The sequence below is a fragment of the Schistocerca gregaria genome, chromosome 3 (assembly GCF_023897955.1).
Source record: "Schistocerca gregaria isolate iqSchGreg1 chromosome 3, iqSchGreg1.2, whole genome shotgun sequence".
Lineage (NCBI taxonomy): Eukaryota > Metazoa > Arthropoda > Insecta > Orthoptera > Acrididae > Schistocerca > Schistocerca gregaria.
Genome location: NC_064922.1, coordinates 369,605,979 through 369,625,095, shown reverse-complemented (window position 1 = coordinate 369,625,095; position 19,117 = coordinate 369,605,979). Strand labels below are relative to the sequence as shown.

Sequence of the window (19,117 nt, the reverse complement as noted above, 5' to 3'; positions counted from 1 at the left end):
AGTATGGAAAACGGATGCAAACAAAAATAACGTAAAATTAGTGAAATATTTTTACAAGGCATTTAGATAGAGCAGTTCATACTCATATTCGTAAGCGGTTACACATACACGTAAGTCGATAGAACACCATGCAACGAAAACAGCTTCTCTTTCATATCAAACAAAACAGTATTGCAGAACACAACCAGAATACGGGCAACACATCTGCAACGCAATTAAAAGAGTCCAATAGGCACGGGAAGTCGTAATGAGACGCATAGTGTGATGGAACCAACTTCCGTTAACTACGAAACGAAATCATTTGGAAGACTAAAAATGAGCCAATAAAATGACGAGATGATGGAGTGATAAACTTGGAGCACTCCAGGTGGCGTGGCAACTTATCAAGAATGTGTTACCAGAAGTTCCTGCATCGATAGATTTTTCCAGATATACTGGGGTTTCACAATATCCTATTTACACCACTAACTGTTCAACGTCTCAATTAAGTGACATATCAAAAAGTCGCGTTTCAATCATTGTGCGCTGTGCGTATTGGAGTCGTCAGATGCAGTTTTTCTCATTTATACGCCAAATAAAGAATTCATTTCAACAACTGAACGATTTGTTACAAGAAAAATATACATTTAGACACATATACGCAATCACAAGTTGATAGTGAGTTCAAAGTCCCAAGCCAACTCGGAAGCTTCTGCGGACAAATTGTAAACGTCTTTTCTCTTCCGTTGTCCCGTCGATTGCTGTGAGGGAACATTCAAATCTTACATGTTGTACAATTCCCTGCTGTTCGCCGTATTAATATTGAGGGAAGACTTCTGCCACCATGGCTGCAGCAATGTCCCAGCCAGGTCTAATCCGATGCAGTACGCGCCATTTTCGGTGTAGAGGAGAATCTGTTGATCACTCCCAGGAAGTTTTAATTAGCTGGTGGCGCATCAAGGAAGTTTGATTCTGCCTTTGATGCTTCCAGGTGTCTTGCATGTTGAAATGACCCTTCTGCAGACTGCCAGCTGTGCGCCACAGTGGTCTTCTAGACATCATTCGCTAGGTTCTGTTAATGAAAATTCTGACTGAAGTGGTAATTATGTGTTGTTCTTGACCAAATGTTCGGCAATGACTGTGATATTCTTAAGGAGCATGGTGGAATATTAATTACGAGGAGAACACGCCAAGCGGCGTCACCCGATTTCTCAGGAACCTCGATCAGTGGAAGATTGGTCAAAATAATCGTACCCTTGACTCGGCTTATCCGAAGATAATCGACCGTTTCTGAAAAAACGACAGTCAAAGTTTTCGAAGTATATTCTTTGAAGTCCTTTACGTGTCTTTTACCGCACGTTACCGTCAGGCAAAATGATGACACAATGCTCAGCGTCGCGACTTATTTGTTCGCTTCCCATGATCGAAACCCGATTATTCCTTTTATTTTTGTTTTTCAACCATATAGCCATGTCTGGTAGAAGATTACTACACGAATATTTCCAGTGTACAATGATACAAAGCTGTCCTTATTCACCTAGTAACTGCATGTCAGATGAATGAATTTAAAAAAAAAATGAGAAAATCATTTGAAATTGTTTTCGGTGAAATTCCTGTAGTATATCTTGGTTCATAATCAGTTGCAAGTGCAAGTTTTCGGAAAAGTGATCCGTTATGCAAAATTCGCCGATAAGTTATTGCCAGCGCGCGAAAGTCTTCACCAATGTTACTGGTGTTTTTTCTCGAGTAAGATTCATACGAAGAAATGTCACTGTGGCAGATGTGTCTCCGTGCTCTGCTCGTAGTGCTCGGAATATCTGCGTTTCGATCTTTTCTACGATCAGTATCATCAACATATGAATAAATATAGGCATTAATATAATACTTTATATGAGAAAGAAACATCAGAATATGAGAATTTAAAAATATTGTAGCCCGTCAACATAGAGCACACACATAAATGGAAACGAGCGTATCGCATCGTTGGCCGGGAGGCCCCATCCAGGGAAGTTAAGGCCGCCAAGCACAGCTCTTATTTGAGGCGACGACACTTTGGGCGACTTGTGCGCCACTGATGAGGATGAAATGATGAGGACAACCCGGCCGGGAATCGAACCCGGGCCCACTTTCATGGGTGACGTGCTAAGCAGGCTGACACATACTCCATAATAAATATGTGACACGTATTTTGCAATCCAGTTGAAATTATACAATTAATATAAGCTCATTGTACCCCTAATTTGGTAACAACCATTCATGTAATTAATAGTTAACCTTCTACGGACTTGGAGAGATAAATTAAAACATTAAAAATAAAATAAACTAAAACAGTAGTCGGGTTTGAAAATGTGGCGGAAAATTAACATTCCGCGACGCTAAACACCGAGTCATCATTTTGTCTGAACATATCGTGAGCTAAGAGTCACTTAAGATACCTCTAAAATACCTCGAAAACTTTGGCCGTCGTTTTTACAGAAACGGTCGAGTATCTACGGATAAGCCGAAAATAGTGTTCGCTTATTTTGATTCCTCTTCCTCTGAACGAGGTTCCTAGTAAATCGGGTAATGGCACTTGTGATCCTCTCGTAAGAACCAGCAACCAGTGTGTGTACGTGGTATGAATATACCCGATGTTGACATATATTCCTTAACAGTTGTCAGCCAATATTTTAGTGTAAACAGTGTTCAGGCAATGAAACAGCATTATTCTTCGACTGAGTATCAAAGAGCTAAAGCTGATGGTCTGATGACTGTTGCAATGGTACTCCAGGAGGTTCGTGTTACCTTCGGTGTATGTTTTGATTTTAGTTGCCACATTCCAGATATGTGCGAAAGGGTAAAAAACAATTTCAAACTTTTTATTAACACATCTTTCTTTTTACAAATTACAAAATTCGTTGAACTTCACTGTGAGTCATTAATTTTACCGCTTCTACAGGACGATCCCTCCACCCACCACGCAGGTCGAGCGAGCAGCCGTCCCGCCAGGAGGAAGTTCGTAAACGGCTCTAATCAACACAGAGGTGTCGAAAGTCGTTTCCAGCGTGTTTGTGGCCACACGACGGGAATGAACAGACTCTGAGGAAATATTTAGGGAATTCAATATTCCGCGTTCCACAGTGTCAAGAGTGTGCCGAGAACTTCACATTGCAGGATTTATCTCTGACTACGGACAGTGCAGTGGTCGCCGGCCTTCACTTAACGACCAAGAGCAGCGGAGTTCGTGTAGAGTTGTCAGTGCTAACAGACAAGTAAAACTGCGTGAAATAACCACATAAATCAATGCGGAATGTACGACGGACGTATTCATTAGGACATGCGGCGAAATGTGGCGATAATGGACTGTGTTAGCGGATGGCCAACGAGAGGCCCTTTGCTAACAGCACGACATCATCTGCAGAGCCTTTCCTGGGCTTGTGACCATCTCGGCTCGATCCTGCACGACTGTAGAACCGTGGCTTGGTCAGATGAGACCAGATTCCAGTCGATAATAGCTGATAGTAGGTTTCGTATGTGGAACAGACCTCACGAAGCCATGGACCCAAGTTAATGATGCGCTGTGCAAGCTGGTGGTGCCTCTGCAATGGTGTGGGCTGTGTTTATATGGAACATCGCGGTCCAATGGACATTAGGCTACTTGGAGACCATTTGCAGCCATTCATGGATGCCATGTTCCCAAAGAACGATGAACATTTTATGGGTGACAATGCGCCATGTCACCTGGTAACAGTCGTTCGCGATGGGTTTGAAGAACATTCAGTTGTTTATCAGATTTATGGGACATAATAGTTCTGCACAAAATCCTGCACCAGCAACACTCTCGCAATTATGGACGCTATAGAGGCAGCATGGCTCAATATTGCAGGAGAGTTCCATGCCACATCGATTTGCTGCACTATGTCGGGCAAAAAGAGGTCCGAAACGGTATTAGGAAGTATCCATGACTTTAATACCTCAGTATAATACAGAGATATTTTCCTTGTATGGCCTGGTTACACGCCGCCTTCAAGGCGTCTGGGAGCGCCAAATTCGCGGCAGAGAGTGCTGTCAGGGTAGTATTTTGCTACGCCAGGTCACGCGCCCTCGCAGCGCCACGCCGGCATCCGTCTACGCCGACTATTTAGACCATCGCAGTTATGCACTACGCCGACCGCATCAGTAGCTCAGTCTCAGTGCAACAAATTGGCAGTACTAGCAGTTTTGTCCCAGAGTTCCACGCCGGAGACATGTGTTACATGATCGTGATCTTCACCAGCAGTATGTCTGCCGTCATACGCAGGCAGTACCCCCCTGAAATAACATTCCAGGTCTTCATGCCGCTGGCTGTAACGGTTCGTGCAGCCACGTCTCGATCCCTGAGTCAACAGATGGGGACGTCTGCAAGACAACAACCATCTGCACTAACAGTTCGGCAACGTTTAGAGCAGCGTGGACTATCAGCTCGGAGACCATGGCTGCAGTTACCCTTGACGACAGACAGGAGCGCCTGCGATGGTGTTCTCAACGACGAACCTGTGTGCACGAATGGTGAAACGTCATTTTTTCGGATGAATCCAGGTTCTGTTTACAGCATCATGATGGTCGCATCCGTATTTGGCGAGATCGCGGTGAACGCACATTGGAAGCGTGTATTCGTCATCACCATAATGGCGTATCACCCGGCGTGATGGTATGGGGTTCCATTGGTTACACGTCTCGGTCACCTCTTGTTCGCATTGACGGGACTTTGAACAGTGGACGTTACATTTCAGATGTGTTACGACACGTAGCTCTACCCTTCATTCGATCCCTGCGAAACCCTACATTTCAGCAGGATAATGCACGACCGCATGTTGCAGGTCCTGTACGGGCCTTTCTGGCTACAGAAAATGTTCGATTGCTGCCCTGGCCAACCGACCGCAAAGCCATCCTCTGCCAGCGACATCATAGTATGCGGTTTGGCCGGCCGTTGTGACTGAGCGGTTCTAGGCGCTCCAGTCCAGTACCGCGCTGGTGCTACGGTCGCATGTTCGAATCCTGCTTCGGGCATGGATGTGTGTGATGTCCTTAGATTTGTTAGGTTTAAGTAGTTCTAAGTCCAGGGGACTGATGACCTCAGATGTTAAGTCCCATAGTGCTCAGAGCCATTTGAACCATCTGATCCGGTATGGAGTGTCTCACGAGGCTGAGTGCACCCCATACCGTCCTTCCCACCAAGGAACACTCCCTGACAGTACTGGCAAGCGAACCCGTATCCTCTAAATGGTAGTCAGGCTCGCTGACTTCTCAGCTACTGTACAAATATATAAAATATTTTTTAATTCGTTTCGGTCTTCTGGCGGCTTTATTAGAGGCTAATCTACAACTTCATTAGCGAAAGAAGGCTGCCCATAAACAGTCTCCCAAGTCCCTTATACAGACAGGACAGGAACAAGTCACACGACCGAAACGATACTGTACAGGTACGCAACTTGATTATAAACCTCGTATGAGGAACGGCGTCAGAAGCGTTCAGGAAATCTAGAAATAAAGTGTAATCAGAGTTACTGAGTTGTAAGTTAAAATCACAATTTAGCTTTCTTCATGCGTTATCCTATAAGAGTGACCCCTTTTAGAGAAAAAGTAATTGTGTGTGTGTGCCTCACCATGTAGTCCGGCACGGTCTTGAGGAAGGCTCGCACCCTGGGCTCCGGGCTGTACTCCCCTACCAGACGATGGCCGTGGCCCTCCAGCACCACCTGTTCCAGCCGCTCCAGGTCGCCGCCACGCAGCCACTGCCGGATTGTGCTCGGGTTCATCTGTACGACTGCAACACACCACCTCGAATCACCAAACTGCCTGCCTTCCTTCGACATCACTGTACACATTAGATTATTGTGTGATGAGGCTGGGTATTTCACCCAAGTGATACAACATGTTAATACAGGGCGCCCCAAAACTAAAGATATACGGTTCTATTCCCGGCCGAGTTGGTGATTTTCTCCGCTCGGGGACTGGGTGTTGTGTTGTCCCCATCATCATTTCATCCCCATCATTGGCCGCAAGTCACCCAATGTGGCGCCGACTGAAATAATACTTGCACTTGGCGGCCGAATCCAACTGGTACATCCCGGCCAACAATGTCATACGATCATTTCATTTCATTTGCAGGCGAACAGTTATCAGTTACCCTGATATGCTTGAGCTTTTCCTGGAACCGCAGCTAGAGTGTAATGGAATTCTGAATTCCGTTAAGTGCCAGCAGGACGGGGTCCTATCAGTTTTGATCTCATTGTTCGATATTACGTCAGTAGCACGTTTTCTGGGTGGTAGGTCGATAGAGGTTTGCTTGGCGTTACATCAGGTCCCATGTGCACAGGGTTAAATGAGATCCTTTTATCAGCTGTGTGATTGGATTTTGGAGGCGGCTAACAGCATCACACACGATGTACTACGGAACGTGTTCAATCCTACTGTAGGAAGGGTGTCTCTTTGTGTTGCCAACCAGCTGCCCACGTTGAACTTTAATGACTTCTAATGCCTTATATGGTCCTTGTTGAATAGATATGTCTTTTTTATATTAAACATGTTTCATGAATAGTTATTTTCGGGAAACCCTGTATAGTGCAGACTGAATAACGTCATTATTGCCATTAAGTCTAAGTGCATAGCATCCACGACAAATATGTTTAGAAGCGATGCAAGAAATCATAAAAAATTTTCACTTGTATCAAAAAGTTGACCAAAAATATTGGGAAGTAATTGGATTCCACTGAGGCTGCATATTTGAATCATATTATTTCATTATCGCCATTGCTAGCGACTCTCAAACGTCAGTTTTCAAGCGTACATGTACCTCCTATCACATGCATGCTAGCAGACTCTCAATCTGGACTCGCAACTGTACAGAATAATTAAAGCTCACCGGATAAATTGTCACTCCTTTAAAAGAATATACTGATCGCTTCGGATCAACGTAGATGGTGTAGCTTTGCTAGCAGTCGGTCACGTGACACACCACGGCTGATGTAAGTTATGGCAATGAAGTTTTGTATGTGTACCATCAGTTCTAGGAACCAGCGAAGTAGGGTGGGGCGACGTGAGGACAGAAACGAGCGATCGTATTAGGACTTACGGGGCGAGGTGGTGCAGTGGTTAACACATTGGACTGGCATTCGGGAGGACGACGTTTCAAACCCGTATTCGGCCATCCTGAATTAGGTTTCACGTGATTTCCCAAAATCACTTCAGGCAAATGCCGGGGTAGTCCCTTTGGTAGGAAACGACCGACTTTCTTCCCCGTCCTTGCCTAATCCGATGGGACCAATGACCTCGCTCTTCGGTCTCCTCCTCCAATTTAAACAACCAACCAACTATTTGGGCTTGTCCATGACCACATCATGAATGAAGCTGCCAGATATGTTGGTGTGTCAACGCGGATTCTTCAACGCGACTACAATAAGTGATGTACCACTTGCAGCCACTTAACACAGGTAAAAATAGTGCTGATAAAAATATCCTACATCTACATCTTTATTCCTCAAGTCATCTTATGGTATGTAGCAACGGTAGTTCCCGTACCACTGTCGCCGACCAGTGTGGCCGAGTGGTTCTTGGCGCTTCAGTCCGGAACCGCGCGACCGCTACGGTCGCAGGTTCGAATCCTGCCTCGGGTATGGAGGTGTGTGATGTCCTTAGGTTAGTTAGGTTTAAGTAGTTCTAAGTTCTAGGGGACTGATGACTTCAGATGTTAAGTCCCATAGTGCTCAGAGCCATTTGAAGCATACCGCCGTCATTTTTCGACTTTACTATTCCAGTCGCGAATGGTTCATGGAAATAATGGTTGGTAAGCCTCCGTGGGAACTCAGAACTCTCTAAATTTATAATTTTTTCGCAAGGCATACGTCAGAGGAAGCAATATTCTGGGTGACTCGTCTCGGAATTTTAACAGTTAACTGAAAGCGACCAGAGTCGAGGAACAAGTTTTGGTAATGGCATCCTGTTTCAAACCCGAACTGCTGCTGTCGGAGGGTGCAGTTTCATCTCAGCCACTTTCCGAAAGAGCTAACAATCTATAAAAGGAAATATAACTGTGACATTTCGTATAAAACTGTCATATCCTACCACGAAGAACTTCTTGAATGACATGTTGTGTCTAACACCGTTAAGGAACCATGTTATAATCTCGACTAACACATTATAAGATATTAGTAACTTTATGAGTTTTCCTGTGTTCTTCCTAGCATGGTCGCAAATGGAATTTCACGAGAATGAAATATCCACGTTACGAATAATAAAGAGAAAATGTCGAAATTATGTTGCAAATACAGCGTATTCCAGGAGAAATAATAATATGAAGCAACAAATTTCATGTGGGCATATGCCCTATTCCGAATGATTTCCGAGATACAACACATTTAATGTATATTCGCTTTTCGGCTAGAGGAGTATGTGTCTTGTCCACCCAGTTTCTGTGACGGTTTGTTCTGCCCATCTTACGTTTTCAAACTTTTTGCTCCGTATATCTTTCTGCCATTAAATTAACATATTGGAGCGCAGCCGTTCATGGTGTACTGTGAGGAAAGTAGTACGAGGAGCTGAGACTGTACCAGAGAGAAGGTCTGTTAACTGTGTTTGTACACGTGCTGGCTAAAATGCTAGACATCTACACTAATGAAGAATATACAGACATTATATATTCTTACGGCTTCTTCGATGTTTATGCTCCTGCTGCTATCGAAGAATACCGTCGGACATTTCCGACATGTCAAATTCCTGATCGTACAGAGTTTATCAGAGTTTTCAGCAAAATGCTCAACCAGGTATTCTTTCAAGTTATCATTTTTCTCCTGAACTTGTAGCTCTACAACCTGAGCAGGAACAGCGAGACATTGTTGAAATGGTGCAGCGTACTCCTACTGCCAGCAGGCGGCGACTTTATGCACGTATCAATGCCCCATGACCCGTGTATGGCGAACATGACACGCTCAAACTTGTCCCCGTTTCACATATAGCGTGTCTCCAATCCTCACATTGGAGACAATGACACACCATTTTAATTTTGTCAATGGATAGATGACAATAGTCATTTGCTTATTTGCTTACACTAGTACTGTTAACTGATGAACCCACGTTTACACGGAGTGGAATCAACAAAACACGTAATAATCATCGATGATCGCAGGAAAATCAACACGCTATAGTGAAAACCGAATTTCAAGTTCGTTTATCGACTAACGTTTGGTGCGGCGTTGTCGGCAACGTGCCTATACGTCCAATCATTTTAAACGAGCAAATGACGAGACAGAGTTACTTGAAGTTCTTGGAAATTTTCCCTTGTTGAACACCTTCATAGGTTCCTTTGGCCACTGCGATGTATTTCCAGCATGACGGAGCATTTCCACAATTTACCAGATCTTTGAGGGAACATCACACCCGCACTTGCCCTAATCGCTGGAGTAATCGTAGCAGTACTGACTGGGCACTAAGATCGTCGTATGTTACTACCATAGATTTTTTTGTGGGGTTACATTCACCTTTTGTATGAACAAAAGGTGAATACGCGAGATAAACTGCAAAGTCGTATCATAGACGCTGCCGCCCTCATTAGAGAACATCCAGAGGCACTCTGACAAGCAACACATGTTTTCCCCAGAGTGCAAAAATGCACTGAAGTCGACGTTTTTTGTAAACTGTACAACAGCTCTGATGCGATGTGTCCGAGAATGCTTGGAAGTGAATGCATTAAATACACGTATTTTTTAATTTATACTTTGTAATACGCATATTGTAACGTTTACTAACTGTTGTACATGTATAAACGTGACGACGTATGCAATAAAATAGAAAATCAATAACAATGGGCTTTAAATGTGTTCTATCTCGGCACCAGTTCGAAGTAGGGCATATGTTCACATGAAGTTTTTTTTTTTTCAAATGATCTTTCCTGTCATATCCCTGAAAGTTGACCATTCCTCTTGCAACATACCTTCAGTATTTTCTCTTCACTATTAGTTACATGGATATTTCATCCTCATAAAGTTCCACTTGCCACAAGGCAATGAAGCACACAGTAAAACACATAAAATTACTAATATCTCATAGGCAGATAACTGAAATTGTCGCACGATTCCATAAAGGTGAAGTGTTACACAAGTCATTCTACAAAGTTCCTTGTGGTGCGACACGCGGTGGTCTCGCGGTTCTAGGCGCGCAGTCCGGAACCGTGCGACTGCTACGGTCGCAGGTTCGAATCCTGCCTCGGGCATGGATGTGTGTGATGTCCTTAGGTTAGTTAGGTTTAAGTAGTTCTAAGTTCTAGGGGACTAATGACCACAGCAGTTGAGTCCCATAGTGCTCAGAGCCATTTGAACCATTTGTGGTGCGACAAAACAGCTCTCCAAGATTCTACTCAGTTATTTATCCTTTCTTAGGTTGTTACTTCGCTTTCTATCGTTAGCAGCAGACTTCAGAAGCGTCAGCACTATGGTTTTATAGCCTTCTAGCTCCAATAGGAGCGGAGGTATCGGCAGACTGCATGACGGGCATGTTGCGTGGGAACAGTAACGGCCTGTCGGTTAACCTGGTTTGCAGGGCAGCCTACACGTCAGGGGCAAGAAACGGCTTTCCAGAAGCTGACATGCAGACTGACTTCCATGACAGGGATATTATGGCCCGCCGTATAGACCTGCTTTGCATGGCAACCTGTACGTCAGGAGCAAATAAATGAGTTTCAAGACCATGATGTATACCCTGCCCTTAATGAGAGACATGTAGTGGGAGTAGTAATGGCCTGATTTATTGTACTATATTGCTGCATGTGCCAATGAGCATGTCTGGTGCAGGCTGAGTTGGATAGAGGAGGGGGATGGACAAAGTAAGGGGAAGAAGGCAATGGACAGGGAGAGGGAAGGAGGTGGGGTGTATGGATCAGGTGTAAAATGTAGAGGGGTAATGGACAGATAGAAAAGAAGAGGGGAAGCAGAAATGAAAAGAGAGAGGTCCAGGATATGGTTAAAGGAAAGGGGGAGGACGATATGTACAAGAGAGAAAGGCGGAGGAAATCGGCAGAGTGTGGAGGAGAAGATAGAGGTGGGAGGATGATGTGGACAGAAGGAGGAAGAGGTAGACACAGAGAGGGAAGGAGGAGGTGTGTTCAGTGTATGTGTTGAATGTGTATGTGGACAAAGCCACAGAGAACGACTAGTATATACATATACAGATGTAACATCAGTTGAAATCAACACTTGTGCTTGATCAATCTTTAGTAGATGTTAAAAAACATCATTCTTCTTAAGTTTCAGTGTATATATATGTGAATCAAAACAAATGTCTTAGAATTTTCGGAAGTTAAGACTGTTATGCTTAACATATTCCGCAGAAACGGGCGTTTGTGATTTAGTTGCTGTAACACATATTAGAACAAACATATCGTGTTAAATTTAGTTTCTTCCTTTCAACAGGAATCTATAGTGTTTGCATTTGCAGTAAATTTACGTTTGTTTACAGGTCGTTAGCGACCAAATGTGTTTCAGGAAATCAGTAACTTTTGCCCTCTTCCTTCTGTTGTCTTAAATCTCGTTTTGCATATAAACTGCCTAGATTCTTAAATGAACTGGTAATTTTTTACTTTAACAGATCGGGAAATAACAGAAGAATTAGCAAGCTTAAGTTAAAGTTCCTTATTTAGTGTTGTGTAAAATTTTGCACCGATGACAATGCAACCTAACTGTGTAAGTTGTTCTCGAACACGGGTTCAGCTAGTTGACTTTCGTAAGCAACTGGAAATCGCCCTGACTTGACAAATGGTTTGAAGCAGCTGAAAACGGTCGTATTGGAAGGCCGCCGTAGAGACTTGTACCGGAGACGGCAAATAAATTTCAAGTAGCTCCTCTGCTGCACTTTCATGCAGATCTCGTCTCATCTACAGGAAGTAGAAAATTTATCACTACTTGTTCACTTGACTATGAGTGGCCCATAAGAGGTAGGGCTAGGCGCCCTGTAAAGGTGAGAAAAAGGTGAACTCAGGGTATTATATAAAAACCCCCAATCAAAAAGTTCGAATTTCTGTCATCCAGTAAAACCGTGACTGTATCAGTGAGACTAATTTCACTTTCTGTAGCGCCTGCCAAGACATGGAAAATGCAAAATTGATTGCAGATTTTGGCGCATGTTGAAACACTACTTATCGTCTCCGAGGTCAGACTTGAGACATGCCAGTGAGTGGTAGAGAAAGATGGGAAGATCAGCCTTGTTCACGGTTTCAATGAACCTCACAGTCTTCAACACTGTTCCCAGAACTGATCGTGATGCCGTGGTTCTGAGTCGAACGGAAGGCTTTATACAGAGACTTCGAAGAGTCTGTGACTAGCTAGACTGCAACTTGTTAGCCTTTAGTGGTAGGGTTGACAACTGTAGAGTCCTCCTAAATGGGTCAGCTGCGCACACACTAGAGGATGCTATTCAGATATCTTACTGTGTGTGTGTGTGTGTGTGTGTGTGTGTGTGTAATGCACACAGGGGTTTTTCAGATTAGGCCGCTCTTCTCCCAGTGCAAATAACGACTGCTATAGGAGCCCTGGAAGTAAGAGCGTAAGATCGGAAGAAATTCTCCGTACATTCGTAAGTATTAAAGCCCTAGTACTTAAATGACGAAGAATTCAAATCAAAGTGCCAGATTTTGAAATGCTCTTAAAAAGTAGTGGAATTGAGACGAAACTACGTACAGAAAGCTGGTTAAAACCCAGAATTGATGGCAGTGAAATTTTTGAGGACAATTGAAGGGTATATCGAGTTTTTCATCGTAATCAAGAAGCTCAAATCCACAGAGCTACGAATTGAAATTGTATTCGAGATAATTTGGGCAAGATACAGTATCAAGTATAGGCATAAACTTGCAACAGGATCCTTCTAATGACCATCAGATTGACTTCTAAGTGCAAGTAAAAATTTGAGAGAAAACCTCCGCTAGTACGTAAGTTCTCTAGCCATACTACAGCCATTGGACAAGCCTTCAGTGGAGACTTTGTTGGATGATTATTCAATTAGGAAAATAAGTTTTGTAGGTGGTGAGCTTGACAATATGCCCTGCGGAACGTTACTAATGCTTTCTCTGAAAGCTAATTAGAACAGATAGTTGAGAAGCCCACTCATGACTAATTTATTGGCTCCAGAAGGACAAACACATTTGACCTTTTCAGGACTTCCACATCGAAACTAGTATCAGTGACCTTGATGCATTATCAGAAACAATGAATTCAATAAAATAGATAAAAAGCCAATAGTTTCATATCCCACTGAGGAACATGAAACTTTTAGCTCAGGACATGAGCATAAAATAGAACTGTGGCTCAAGGGTAGAAGAGCATTTCACCAAGCACTTGATACATATGTACCTTGTAGGGCAGGTGATGATGGGAGATACTCTCCATGATACACAGTCACTGCAAAGGAACTTCTAAAGAAACACAGACTAATGCATAGTAGTCATGGGATACATCCTTTCGCCTGGGGTAATGCAGCAGCTCGACGTGGCATGGACACGGCCAGTCGTTGGAAGTGCCTAGCAGAAACACTGAGCCACGCTGTCTCTGTAGCCGTCCACAGCTGCGACAGTAAGGCGGGTGCACGATTTTGCTTACGAACTGACTTCACGATTATGTCCCATAAAGGTTCGATGGAATTCATATTTGGCCATCTGGGTGACCAAACCACTCGCTTGAATTGTCCAGTATGTTCTTCAAACCAATCGAGAACATTTGTGGCCCGGTGATATGACCCACTGTTACCCCTAAAAATTCCATCGTTGTTTGGGGACATGACATCCATCAATGGCTGCAGATGGCCTCCAAGTAGCCGAATGGCCAGAGGACCCAGTCCATTCGGTATAGCCCACACCATTATGAAGTCATCACCTGCTTGCACAGTGCCTTTTTGACAATTTGGGTCCATGTCATCGTGGAGTCTACGCCACACGCTAACACTACCATCAGTTCACAGCAACTGAAATCGTGACTCATCTGCCCAGGCCACGGATTTCCAGGCGTCTAGGGTCCAATCGGTATGTTCAGAAGCCCAGAAGAGGCGCTGCAGTCGATGTCGTGCTGTTAGCAAAGGCGGTCGTCTGCTGCCATTGCCCATTAAGCCATAATTTCGCCACACTGTCCTTTGTGTGTTAGCACTGACAACTCCATAGAAACGCCGCTGCTCTCGGTCGTTAAATGAAGACCGTCGGCCACTGTGTTGTCCATGGTGAGAGGAAATGCCTGAAATGTGGTAAACTCGGCGCACTCTTGACACTGTGGGTCGCAGAATGTTGAGCACCCTGATGATTTCCGAAATGAAAAGTCCCATGCGTCTAGCTCCAACTACCATTCCGAGTTCCAAATCTGTTAATTACCATAGTGCGGCCATAATCACATCGTAAACCTTTTCACGTGAATAATCTGAGAACAAACGACAGGTCCACCAATGCGTTGCCCTTTTCTACCTTGTGCATGCGATAATACCGCCATCTGTATATGTGCATATCACTACCCCATCACTTTTGTCACCGCAGTGTAAAACAAAGGGTAGGACTAAGACAGTGATGCTGAATGAAGCGCGTTTGGTTGCCTGGAGGGCAGCGTGTGAAGTCCTCAAAGATTATCGCTCCAAAATACACTCCTGGAAATGGAAAAAAGAACACATTGACACTGGTGTGTCAGACCCACCATACTTGCTCCGGACACTGCGAGAGGGCTGTACAAGCAATGATCACACGCACGGCACAGCGGACACACCAGGAACCGCGGTGTTGGCCGTCGAATGGCGCTAGCTGCGCAGCATTGGTGCACCGCCGCCGTCAGTGTCAGCCAGTTTGCCGTGGCATACGGTGCTCCATCACAGTCTTTAACACTGGTAGCATGCCGCGACAGCGTGGACGTGAACCGTATGTGCAGTTGACGGACTTTGAGCGAGGGCGTATAGTGGGCATGCGGGAGGCCGGGTGGACGTACCGCCGAATTGCTCAACACGTGGGGCGTGAGGTCTCCACAGTACATCGATGTTTTCGCCAGTGGTCGGCGGAAGGTGCACGTGCCCGTCGACCTGGGACCGGACCGCAGCGACGCACGGATGCACGCCAAGACCGTAGGATCCTACGCAGTGCCGTAGGGGACCGCACCGCCACTTCCCAGCAAATTAGGGACACTGTTGCTCCTGGGGTATCGGCGAGGACCATTCGCAACCGTCTCCATGAAGCTGGGCTACGGTCCCGCACACCGTTAGGCCGTCTTCCGCTCACGCCCCAACATCGTGCAGCCCGCCTCCAGTGGTGTCGCGACAGGCGTGAATGGAGGGACGAATGGAACGTGTCGTCTTCAGCGATGAGAGTCGCTTCTGCCTTGGTGCCAATGATGGTCGTATGCGTGTTTGGCGCCGTGCAGGTGAGCGCCACAATCAGGACTGCATACGACCGAGGCACACAGGGCCAACACCTGTCATCATGGTGTGGGGAGCGATCTCCTACACTGGCCGTACACCTCTGGTGATCGTCGAGGGGACACTGAATAGTGCACGGTACATCCAAACCGTCATCGAACCCATCGTTCTACCATTCCTAGACCGGCAAGGTAACCTGCTGTTCCAGCAGGACAATGCACGTCCGCATGTATCCCGTGCCACCCAACGTGCTCTAGAAGGTGAAAGTCAACTACCCTGGCCAGCAAGATCTCCGGATCTGTCCCCCATTGAGCATGTTTGGGACTGGATGAAGCGTCGTCTCACGCGGTCTGCACGTCCAGCACGAACGCTGGTCCAACTGAGGCGCCAGGTGGAAATGGCATGGCAAGCGGTTCCACAGGACTACATCCAGCATCTCTACGATCGTCTCCCTGGGAGAATAGCAGCCTGCATTGCTGCGAAAGGTGATATACACTGTACTAGTGCCGACATTGTGCATGCTCTGCTGCCTGTGTCTGTGTGCCTGTGGTTCTGTCAGTGTGATCATGTGATGTATCTGACCCCAGGAATGTGTCAATAAAGTTTCCCCTTCCTGGGACAATGAATTCACGGTGTTCTTATTTCAATTTCCAGGAGTGTATTATTAAAAATCTCTTATAGATCGCAAATAAATTATTGTCATTTGTAAAAGCTGTTAGTGGTACCAGGCCTAGTGTCCAGATACTCTTGGATGAGACAGGAACTGAAAGTGTGGAGAGTACTGCTGAACTTCGATTTTCAAATGCTCCTTTACACAGGAAAATCTAGGAGGACAGCCCCAGTTTTATCCTCGCAGTAATTCAGAAATGAGTAATGTAGATATTAGAGTCAGTAGTGTTGAGAAACAGCTGAACTACAGCCAAGTTCATAGACTTGAAGGTATTCTTATAAGTTTCTACACCTAACTTACAGCTGTTGGCCCTCTTTAAATAATGACATATCGTAGATACCTCGAGCAAAATACGATGTCCTTATGCAAGAAGGATACCTGAACTAATCCACAAAACTGCCACAAACTACCCTTGTTACCCATTCTTACTACAAGCGTAATGAGCTATCTCGAACAGAATAAACTCCTCCATACCAAGCAGCACGGATTCCGAAAATGGATCATGTAAAAACCAACTCACATTTCTATCCTGAAAGCCATGGATCAAGGCAGTCAGGTAGATGCAGTATTTCCTGCCATCCGGAAAGCATTCGACTCAGTACCACACATATACTTATCGTTGAAAGTACGTTAGTTGTACTATGACTGGGTTCAATATTTCTTAGTAAAAAGAACGTAGCTTGTTCTCTCGGATGAAAAGTCATTGATAGATGCAGCAGCTGTTTCGGGTATGTCCCAACGAAGTGTGCTGGGATCCTTCCTGTTCATATTGTATATTAAAGTCATTGGAGACTAACATTAACGACAGATTTTTCATAAATGATGCACTTATCTATAATGAAATACTGCCTGGAAAACTGCACATGTATTCAGTCAGATTTTGATAAGATTTCAAAGTGCTGGAAAGATTGGTAACTTGCTTTGAATATTAAGGAATAAAAAACTGTGCATTTCACAAAAACGAAAAAAACGTAGTACCCTATAAGTACAAAACCAGGGAGTCAGAATTGTAATCGGTTAATGATACTCTCAACATGGTGTCACAATTTGTATAGAGGTGAAACGGAAAAATCACATAGGATCAGCCTTAGGAAGATAGTTGTCAGACCAGTTCATTGATAGGGTAGAGGGGAAAATACAGGGATCTATAAAGTAGATTACTTACTAAATATTCGCATCGACCCATTCTTTTATTGCTCAAGTGCGTTAAACTCATGCCAAACAGGACTTATAGAGGATATTGAAGATATACAGAGAAGGACAGAATGAATTATCACAGGTTTGTTTGACTATGGAAGAGTATCATGGAAACGATGCAGAAACTGAACTGGCAGACGCTTCAAGAAAGAGGCAAACTTTTCCTTGAAAGCCTCCTTACAAAATTTCAGGAATCATACGAAATTTCCTGGGATCAATACTGTGTGCCGAATCGAGACTCGAAATTGGGGCCTTTGGCCTTAGCGGCCAAGTGCTCTACCGACAGAGCTACCCGTCCTCACAGCTTTACTTCCGCCAGTACCTCGTCTCCTACTTTACAAACTTCACAGAAAATCTCCTGCGAAACTTGGAAGACTAGGGCTCGTAGCAGAAAGGATATTGCGCAGACATGGTGAAAGTCCCGAGTTGGAGTCTCGGCCCGGCACACAGTTTAAATTTACCAGGAAGTTTCATATCAGCGCACACTCCACTGCATTGTGAAAGTCTCATTTGGAAACATCCCCCAGGCTATAGCTAAGCCGTGTCTTTGCAATATCCTTTCTTCCAGAGGTGCAAATCTTGCAAGTTTCGCAGGAGAATCTCTGTGAAGCTTAGAAGGTAGGGGTCGAGGTAATGGCGGAAGTGTGAAAGAGGGGTCATCAGTCGTGCTTGGATAGCTCAGTCGGTAGAGCACTTTCCTACGATCGATAAAGTCCGACACAAGGCTTTAATCTGCCAGGAAGTTTCATATCAACACACAGTCCATTGCAGAGTGGAAGTCTTATTCTTTCAGGAAATTATCGTGCGTCGCTCACGTGGTAGTCACAAAGACAAGATGAGATTAATTATAGAACCCATAGAGGCGTTCAATCATTCTTCCCTCACTACACGCTTGAATGGTGCACTTCAAGGTTTTTACAGGGCATGGTTGCGGATGCAGGTATATTGCGGATAGACAAAAATTTGGAATCACCTCGAGAAAGGCGTGCTTGGACGTACATGCAGATTTAGCAAGGCCCTTAGGTTTCGCAATTGTGTTTCACCCCGAACGGAATATGTGGAACGTCCTCAATATATTACAAGTGTTAGTTGTGTAGTTCTATGTATATTATACCCCAACTGTTTGAATTCGAAAGTGGGCAAATTCTTCGTGCTCGTACGTAGGTGCTTTCGCAACCATGAGAGCGGAACTCTTTTGTTTCAAGAGACACCGAATCGAAAACTTATATCTCTTACAGGGAAATCGGAAAAACAACATCCGCTAAGTCACATCGCGGACGGAAATGTGTGTTGAGTGATCGAGACAGACGGTCATTGAAGAGGACGACAACTACAAAAGTCTCTGCAGAACTGAATGTCGCACTCGCGAACCCTTTCAGCACCAACAAAACATGAACGAAGCTCCATAAGTTGGAAATTTCATTGCAAGCTGGGATTCCAAAATCAATCACCAGTGATGAAAATCCCAGAAAAAGAAGAACCAAAGCCATATAACCAGGACTATGAAGCAATGCAAGAAAGTCACCTGGCCGGATGAGTCTTGTTGCAAACTGTTCCAACTTCTGGTCGAGTTTTCGTTCCAAGAATGAAACAAGTGCAGCCATATTGTGGTATTCCATCGTCCCATTGTTGCTCCGCAATGTCGATTTACCGCCAAGGATTATGTTATCATTTTGGCTGATCAGATCAATCCAATGGTGCTGTTTTCCAAAACGACAGGGCTCCGGCTTACACAGCTCACATCGTTCTGGATTGGTTTTTTTGAGCAGAAGGATGAATTGCCCCACCTCCCTTAGTCGCGACAAACACAAGATCTCAATATTATCAGTGGTTTTTATTCCTGACGACGATAGCGGAGACAGCCAGCGTAAGCTCTAGTATTTTGTATGAACT

The 19,117-nt window shown here is 44.7% G+C and overlaps 1 protein-coding gene across 1 annotated transcript in view; it reads right to left on the bottom strand.

Moving 5' to 3' along the window:
* LOC126355375 (uncharacterized) overlaps positions 1-19,117 on the bottom strand; it is a 63,277-nt gene that overhangs the window by 4,826 nt on the left and 39,334 nt on the right. The window contains exon 3 of the mRNA XM_050005670.1: positions 5,604-5,764. Coding sequence (XP_049861627.1) covers positions 5,604-5,764 — 161 coding nt within the window. The remainder of the gene's footprint in view (positions 1-5,603; positions 5,765-19,117) is intronic.